Source organism: Diceros bicornis (genome assembly GCF_020826845.1).
Source record: "Diceros bicornis minor isolate mBicDic1 chromosome 13 unlocalized genomic scaffold, mDicBic1.mat.cur SUPER_13_unloc_1, whole genome shotgun sequence".
Classification (NCBI taxonomy): Eukaryota; Metazoa; Chordata; class Mammalia; order Perissodactyla; family Rhinocerotidae; genus Diceros; species Diceros bicornis.
The window spans coordinates 12,905,362-12,914,621 of NW_026690866.1; the positions used below are offsets into that span (position 1 = coordinate 12,905,362).

A 9,260-nucleotide genomic window follows, 5' to 3' on the forward strand; every position below is an offset into this window, starting at 1 on the left:
GGGCAATGGGGACTATTACTCTGTAAAAAAAATAACAAGTAAGCCTATGATATTTACAATTTATTTCCTATACCAAAGCACACCAAATTCTAACTTCATCTTATTCTTTTTAGACACTTACACAAAGGTATTACAGCTGTCAATATTTAAAAACGATACATATCCCTTAAAAGATGAGCTCTATGAACACAAGTAAGAAGACAAAAAACAAATCATAGAAACAGGAGACACTTTAAAAAATATGGAAATTAAAGGTAAACGTTCATGAACAATAATTTCATTAAGTCAGTCTATTTGTTGAGCCACTCTCTTAACTCTGTTACTCACACTGAAGTCTTCTCGAATTATTAAAGGTTTCATTTTTTGAGTGTCACAGAGTAAGTCTGTAATGGTTTCATTGTATATCTCCATGTAAGACACACATAAGAGAAATTCCTTATCAGGAAACTAGAATAAAAAATATGTAAAAACGTCAGAGATCATCCAATTACGAAAACCTATTACTGAATGCTTATGTGCTCTTATTAAACAGTAAAATATTCTTTGAGAAGTTATCTTTGTAAAATAAACAAAAAACAAAACAAAAAAAGCCCCTATGGTTCTACATCGAGAAAATTAAACACAAATATAAATGCATTGTTTTGGAAATAATGAAAATATAGTATTATAGCATTAGAAGAGGAGAGTGCCTAGCCCAACTCTCTAAGCTTAAAATAAAACCCTACCAATAGATGTTCAAATAAGAACCTTAAAAATCATTAGGTTGCCTATCCTGGTCTCCAAACCATATCTACTCTCTCCTGCTCCTTAATGATCACTGGCAGATATTCAAAGGCAGTGATAAGACTTCTTGTTTCTCAATGCCCACTTTTTGGCAGGCGTATTACTGCTTCAGGATGCAAGGGAAAGAATGAAAGAAGTTTAAGCTCTATATAGTCAGTTTGTGGGGAAAAGTGAATCTATGCTCTGCCTTTCTTCTTTCCCTGTGGATAACCAAGAGAGAACTGTAAACATACTTCCTTTCACCATGAGAAGACATTACTACTTTTACCTGTATGTACTAGAAATTTAGCTACTTACCTTCTTCACTTTGTTGAAAATGTCATGAATTGCCCTGGGGATTATTCCTAAATCATCTTTGGAACCGATCATGGTATATGTTTTGCCTGAAGCAGTCTGCCCATAGGCAAATATAGGACCTGCAGAAACAAAACAGACACACGCAAGAATAAAAATGAATCTAGAGTGTGTAAAACTATCAATACTGTTGAACAGACACCCAAGACTTAATAAAGCATTTCTGCAGTGAATACAAACCATTGTAGCCTTGCATGGCAGAGTCTATGATTGGTACTGCTATTTCTTCATACACATTTTCAGTCGATTCATTATTGAGAAAGACACGATCTAAAAAAAAACAAAAACACAGAAGTTAAAGCAAACAAATCAACTATGCATTCATTCTGAATTAGTAGTTGCCCAAAGAAATAAAATTGTCAGAATATGGTATGATAAAATATTTGTCACACTATTTTCTTCAACTTAGTAGTCCTCTGAAAATACACTTCTCTATAAGGTAAAGTGTGTTGGTTCTCACACACAAAAAAACACAAGTCAGTTATCCTATGTGTTTTCAAGACGGAGTAAGACATAGTGGCTGAATGTGGGGTCTGGAATCTGACTGTCTGCGAATCTTGGTTCTGCAAGTAAGTACAAGCTGTGTGACTTTGGGCAAGGTGGTTGATCTCTCAGTGCCTAAATTCCCTAACCTGTAAAATGAATACATATTATCTTCCTTATAGAATTACTGTGAGCATATGGTTAATACTCGGGAAATGTGAACTATTACTATTCTTTGAGAAATTTTAGTGTTTATACCATGTCTAGCAAGAAGGCCTGGCTCAAACTAAACCAGGAAATGCAGACATTTGGAAGAAAAGTACTGAACGAAGCTGAGGTGGTACAGAGAATGGCCGGTTGGCTGGCTGCTGAAGGCTGGGTTTAGGGCAGCATTTGCACTGATGAATCCACTAGTCCAGGATGCAGTTTCTGTTTTTGTCAGCGCCATCAGGAATGGACCATTCTTTCAGTGGTGGCCTCACATTAGAAAGCTTACAAGAATGGATTTGTAAATCAGGAGGGAAATGTACGGACCATCTTGAGAAACTCAGTGATGACACTGCTCGCACCATGACCATATATCTGCCCTTGTAGGTGGAACCATATGGAGAGCCAAAGTGCCATTGGAAAGCTGTTGGGGTCCTGATTTCAGAGCAAGGACAGATGGCAGGATTATTCAGGTCTCAACGCCAACAGCTTCAGAGAGGTGGGTGAGTCCAAATCCTTTGTGAGCATGAACAGCCACTGACAACCTACAGTACTTGAGTCTGAATGCCTGTGTATCCCTTGTTCTTGGTTTTCTAATCTCTGGCACACACTGTTTTACCTTTTTAAAAATTATGTTGATACTATCAAATAGTCTTTTAGCAGGAATCATTTTTTAACCTATACATCTTTGCTCCAAAGCCTTATATGCTGGGTTTCTAGTGTAACACTAACTCGACAACCTAAGCACTCGTACTCCTAAGGTTGTTGAGAGGACCTCACTGTCCTCTACGGTGCCTAAGTGGAAACATGGTAGTGTGGCTGGAACATAGATCTGACTCCCCCATCTGCTGGCTGTGTGACTTGTGTATCAGTTCCTCATTAAAATGGGAAGGTACATACTGCACAGGCTGGTTAGGAGAAATAAATGAGTTAATATACATGAAGTGCTTAGAATGGTGTCTGGCACATTGTCAGCACATATATGTGTGTGAAATCAATACACAAATCAGCCTAGCCAATGTTGAGGGCCTCCAAGTCCCTTTCTCCCAGCTGGTTCTCACTCATCCTGCAGGCTCCAGGGTAAGTGGTATCACTTCAGACACCTAGACTATTTAGACCGCCTGCTACAAACTCCCACAAAGCTATGTCATCACGAGTGTAATTAGTTGTTGAAAGCCTTTCTTCCCACCATATGATAAGCTCCACAAAAGTGGTGGTAAGTCCCTGCTGTATTCTAGCAAAGAAGGAATATCTTCACTATTTATTCTGTCAAGAGTTTTCCTGAAAACAATTGTGGAAAGAATATACTAAACTGAAACATCTTAAAGATGACTCGACATTAAGCAACAAATTTTGGGCTTACAGAGTCTTAGGCCACAAATACACTAACAAATAAGAGGAACAATGTTAGTTTCAGTCATAAGGCACTATGACTATAATCGTGTTTTAAATATCAATTTATTACCTTACTTATCATATATGATAAACAATTTTTTAAAATTTCCACTGAAGGAGTTTACAGAAGGCTTAGTCTGATCTTTAATGACAAATACAGTATTATTGAAAAGCCTTTTGTACTCAATAGAAAAGAATAATACGTTAACGTTTGATGCTATTATAAGCTTACCAAAATTGAAGGATATACTTCCATCAACTTGATAAATAGTATTATTGTCAGTTTTCCAGTGATCTTGCATAGCCCCTCCAAGAGCTTCTTTCCTAAAAGAATAAAAACAGTGCATTTTAATACAACTGGTTTTAAAGTCATGTTACATGAAAGAGAATTTAAAAGATTTCATATTCTGAAGAATATTTCAAAAGATCTTAATGACCTATACTATATACAAGAGCAATGTGGAAAGTCCCCCGTTGAGGGTTCAGCACTTTTAAGTGGGGCTTCAGCGACCTCCTGCCCTGTCATGGGCCTTTCCTTGGGAAGCTCTCCACTCCCCTCCCCCTACCTAGTACTGGCCACTGAAGAGAGACATTCAAATCCAACTCCAATTATGTCCTTCCTGCTTAACATCTTTCAAAACCATCTGAAATCCTTAATATGGCACATGAGACTGGGATCATGTTTATTTCTCTCTTCAACCTTATCTTCCTCTAACTTCCTATATACACCCTAACTCCATACAAATCAACTATCTGAAGGTTCCCCCAAGATAACAGATTCAATCCCTCTGTGCCTGGAATACCCTGGCTTACCTTTCCTACAAGTAACTTAACTATTCTTTCATTCCTGAAAAGTGTCAGGAGTTTCCTGACACCAGCCCTGCCCCTTTCCCCACATTGTTATCTAACAGAAGGACTCATGAGCCCTCAGCAAACACTCTCCACCTGCCTGTCATAGCACTTGTCACGATGTATTGTAATGGTTTCTTTATGTAGCTGTCTTCTAATGCATTAGATAATGAGCTCCTGAAAAATAGGAAATTCCTCATCTGGATATGCTCATTTATTAAACACTCTAATATTTAACACATAATTCTCAAACAGAAAAATGTGTTTGTATTCTTGGGGAGGGGCAGAGATTAGAGAAGCAAAAAGCCTTCATTTCTTCCCGTTCCCCAGGGCAACAACGGTAGTACCTACACTGTACCAAAAAAAAAAAAAATGGACTTCAATTCTGATAAATCTCAGTCCTTCAACATTCTGCATGCTGAATTCAGCCATTGACTGTGAAGTCTTGAGCGCCTTCTGAACCCAGTGCAACAAGACAGACTCGGCCTTGTTGTCAAGGACACAGTAGAGGGGGAGACAGCCTAGTGCACCAGGACCACCTGTGAGGAGCACCAGAAGCTCTTTCCCACAGGTGTCCCTGATGGGAGGGGTGAGCAAGCGGGGGCAGGGTCACGGGGGTGGGGGCCTGAGTTACAGCGGAGTCAAGCGAATCCCACAGCTGGACCCTCCAACCCCTCTTTGTCACTGTACCAAGAAGGAAACCATGCAAGGCTGTGCGGGAATGGGTGGCGAGGAGCAACTCCTCAGCTCGGGGCTGCCGCGGGGACCTGGCCGGGTCGTGCCGCCTACCTGCTGAGGGGCCGCAGGCGCACGCAGACGGTGATGGCCTTCTCCTCCGCCATCCTGCCGGCCATCCTGCCTTGAACGGGAACTGGTCCAGATGCCGCGCTGCAGCTGCGGAGCGCCAGGCCTCCCCGCTTAAAGCTTTCAATTTCCACAACGCCGCGTTTGAATGGGCTGCCGCCTCCTGATGCTTCTCACCTGCAGCGCATGCTCAGCTAAAGGGGGCAGGGGGGTTCAAGGGTCTGGAGATAGCTCGCTAGGGGAATGCAGAGAGCCGCTATCCCAGTAATAGCAGAAATTGCTGTCACCTGCTGAAAGCCACTGAAGGGCAGGCAGCCATTTACAAACACATCCTCCACCGCACCCTTCAAGAGTTTGCAATCTGTAGAAAAAACAACGCAGAAAACTTTTTCACTAACAAAAGAGAATTATGACATTTAAACAATCACACTTTATTTTTTAATTAAAAAGAGTCAAACGACGAGTTGCAAGTCACTACCCAGCCCAGAAACATAAGAAACTTGTGCTCTTTAGAAACTCTGAGATTTAGGTTTCTCCTCTTGCTTTCTTTTTCTTGAAACTCCTGTTTCCCTTGGCTGTCAGTTCCTGAAAGGTTGACTTAGGAAAAGAATTAGCGAAGAATGGAAAAACTCACTTAGTAATGAGCTGAAACTTTTATTAGCGGAAGTGGGAAAGTGATTCTAAATTCTTTCCCAGAAACAGTGCTTGATTTTCTTTGTTTTAAAGATTTTTTAATTTATTTATTTATTCCCCCCAAAGCCCCAGTAGATAGTTGTATGTCATAGTTGCACATCCTTCTAGTTGCTTTATGTGGAACTCGGCCTCAGGATGGACGGAGAAGTGGTGCCTCGGTGCACGCCCGAGATCCGAACCTGGGCCGCCAGCATCGGAGCGCGCGCACTTAACAGCTAAGCCACGGGGCTGGTCCTTCCTTTGCTTTAAATATGCATCACAGTAAAGTATTACGTATTCTAGAGGAGATTTCATTTTCTTTCAGTCCTTTTCTTAGTTGATTTAAGATGCATCAAGAATTACCTCCTTTCAGGGTCCGCCCGGTGGTGCAGCAGTTAAGTGTGCGTGCTTCACTTCGGTGGCCCAGGGTTCACATGCTTGGAACCCCGGGCAGGCACCAATGCACCGCTTGTCAAGCCATGCTGTGTCAGTGTCCCATATAAAGTAGAGAAGATGGGCACAGATGTTAGCTCGGGGCCAGTCTTCCTCAGCAGAAAGAGGTAGACTGGCATCGGATGTTTGCTCAGGGCCAGTCTTCCTCACAGACAAACATTTTAAAAAAGAATTATCTCCTCTCCCTCACCAAAAACATGACCTGCAGTTACTAATAACGGTTCATTATTTAGAGGAGTAGAGAAGTCTATTGATTCAATAAAACTATTTTGGAGGGTAATTTTGCAATATCAATAAAATATGAAAGGCACGTGTATGCCAGCAATTCTAAGACTTTATTTATAGATATATTTGAAGTGATGAAATCCCGCCATTTGTGACAACATGGATGGGCATTGAAGGTATTATGCAAAGTGAAATAAGTCCGAGGGAAAAAGTCAAATACCATATGATCTCACTCATTAAGTAGTAGATAATAACAACAACAAACAAACACATAGAGACAGAGTTTGGATTGGGGGTTGCCAGAGGGGAAGGGGGGAGGGAGGAGGGGGAAACGGATAATTTGGCACATGTGTGTGGTGATGGGTTGTAATTAGTATTTGGGTGGTGAACATGATGTAATCTATGCAGAAATAGAAATATAATGATGTACACCTGAAATTTATACAATGATATAAACCAATGTTACTGCAATAAACAAAAAATTTAAAAAAAGTGAAAAGCAAATAAATAAATAAATAAATAGACAGATAGATATATTTGAATGACTGTGCAAGGACATACATATGAGGCTATTAGTTGCAGCGTTGTTTACAGTAGCAAATGGCCGAAAACACATTAAATTCCAATAAATATGGCACTAATTAAGTGGATGGCATTTTATCAATACAATGAAACACTATGTAGCCAGTAAAAAGAATGATATTGCTCTTTATGTGTACTTTAGAAAGCCATCCCAGACGTTTCCTTAGCTGAAAGAAATCTAAAGTGGAGGACTGTATGCACAGTGTGGTCCTATTTGATATTTTCAAAGGATATTTGTATGTCTCGGTATGCATACATGATTTCTGGAATGGTACAGAGAATATGCCTAGTTTCTTTGGAGAGGGAGGACTCAGTTAGATAATGGATCAGCCTTTCATTGTCCAGTAGTTCCCCCTTATCTGTGGTTTTGCTTTCTGTGATTTCAGTTACCTGAGGTCACCTGCAAACTGAAAATTTTAAATGGAAAATTTTAGAAATAAATAGTTCCTGAGTTTTAAATTGTATGCCACTCTGAGTGTCATGTTGAAATCTCGAGCCATTCTGCTCTGTCCTGCCCTGGACGTGACTCATTCCTTTGTGCAGCAGATCCACCTTGTGTCCACTACCCACCCATCAGTCACAGTAGCAATCTTGGTTATCAGATCGACCGTCGGTATTGCAGTGCTCGTGCTCAAGTCACCCTTATTTTACTTAATAATAGCAGAAAAGCACAGAAGGAGTGATGCTTGGCCATTTGGATATGCCAAAGAGAAGCCACAGAGCAGCTGCTCTCATAGAGCTACGATTCTCTGAGGGCTGATGGATAGTGCACAAACTTCCCTCTCTATTCCTATCTCTGTCTCTCTCTCTACTGCTATTGGGTGGTTGTGAGAAGAGGAGTACAGCCTGATCAAGGGAGAGATTGATAAGGTGGGGGTGGGGGTGCTAGTTTCTTATGAAACACATTCTTGTGGGTAGAAGCAGAAAATACAGAATAAACATGTAAGTAAAATAAAATGATGAGAGGAGGGGCCACTTTAGATGGGGTGTTCAATGAAGGCCAAGGGAGGGGACCTTTGAGGTGAGACCTACATGATAACAATTAGCCAGACTTGGGAGGTAGGAGAGAGGGCTTACCAGACAGAGGGACAAGTAAGTCAAAGAATCAAAGGCTCGTATGTTAGCCACGTGTCTGAGGCACAGAAGGAAAGCCACTGTAGCTAGAGCATTTTGGGCAATGGAGAGAGGTAGGTGGGGCCAGGTCCTGTGGGGCTTTGTGGACCATGATGAAATGTTTGGATGTTATTTAATAGTGAGGAGAAGCCTATGGGAGACTTTAAGCAAGAGAGTGAAAAGGGATTCACTAATTCCTCCAAAGAAGATTTTCGTTTCTATTTCACTATGAAAGTAGGAGCAGGCAGAATAAACTTTGCAATGACTCCTGTCAGCCTGTCTACCCACCCACTTGTCTGTGCCCATTTCCACAGTCTTCCAGATTGTAATAAGATGAACAACTGTCTTCCACTCTGACAATCTCCCCACCTGTGCACTGGATCCTACCCCTTCCTGCCTACTCTTCTCTCTCTTGCATCGTCATTTCCCCTGCTCAATTAAACCAATCTCCTCAGCAAACACATGCCTTAGTTTCTCCCATCTTGGACATCTGATAGATACCGCAAACTTAAAATACTGATACCAAATTCATGATCTTCCCCTCAAAATCTGCTCAAACCAGTTTTCCACATCTCAGTTGATGGCAAATCCACCCTTCCAGTTACCCAGGCCACAAACGGTGGAGTCCTGATCCTTGACTTCTTTCTCCCAAAGTTGACATTCAATGTGCCTGAGAATTATGTTGGGGCTACCTTGAGAATATTCCAGAATATGATCAGTTATCACAACTTCTGCTATCCATCGGATCCAAAACAACATCATCTCTCACGGAACTCATCTCCATGTTTCTACCTTTGCCCACCCCCACTGCCAGTCTATTCTCAACACAGCAATTTCAGTGATCCTTTTACAATGTAAGTCAGGTCATGTTAATCCTTTCTGAAGACCCCCAGGGCCACTGATTCTGATTTTTCTCAGGATAAACCTACAGTCTAACTGTCTCCTGAGCTGTACACGACTCTGCCCCTTCTTACCCTCTGGCCTTACCCCCTGCACTCCCTTTTTCCCTCTCCATTCAAGCCACACTGGTCTCTTCACAGTTTCTTGAATACTAGACAGGCTCTGTCTCTCTCTCTCTTTTTTTTTTTTTTTTGCTAAAGAAGACTCACCATGAACTAAAATCTGTTGCTGATCTTCCTCTTTTTTTTTATGTGAGCTGCCACCGCAGCATGGCCACTGACAGATGAGTGGTGTGGTTCCATGCCTGGGAACCGAACCCAGACTGCTGAAGTGGAGCACGCTGAGCTTTAACCACTAGGCCATCGGGGCTGACTCGACAGGCTCCCTCTTGATTAAAGCTTTGCACTGGCTGTTCTTTGCCTGTTAGGCCCTTACCCAAG

At 41.6% G+C, this 9,260-nt stretch overlaps 1 protein-coding gene across 1 annotated transcript; it reads right to left on the bottom strand.

The window, feature by feature from the left end:
* Window positions 1-959: 959 nt before the first annotated feature.
* Window positions 960-4,995, bottom strand: LOC131401656 (centromere-associated protein E-like). Its single transcript, XM_058536903.1, has 5 exons — window positions 4,861-4,995; window positions 3,455-3,546; window positions 1,318-1,407; window positions 1,081-1,199; window positions 960-983 (listed from the first exon to the last, which is right to left on the bottom strand). The coding sequence occupies exons 1-5, from the start codon at window positions 4,923-4,925 to the stop codon at window positions 960-962; spliced, it is 390 nt and encodes a 129-aa protein (XP_058392886.1). The 5' UTR covers window positions 4,926-4,995.
* Window positions 4,996-9,260: the final 4,265 nt, after the last annotated feature.

What these genes read in the sequence shown, in the direction of transcription:
- LOC131401656 (XM_058536903.1), bottom strand. Translation starts at nt 4,925, where the DNA reads ATGGCCGGCAGGATGGCGGAGGAGAAGGCCATCACCGTCTGCGTGCGC. An exon ending in CGCCTGCGGCCCCTCAGCAG is followed by an intron (nt 3,547 to 4,860) that starts GTAGGCGGCACG and finishes TTATTCTTTTAG; the next exon opens with GAAAGAAGCTCTTGGAGGGG. An exon ending in AAGTATATCCTTCAATTTTG is followed by an intron (nt 1,408 to 3,454) that starts GTAAGCTTATAA and finishes GTTTTTTTTTAG; the next exon opens with ATCGTGTCTTTCTCAATAAT.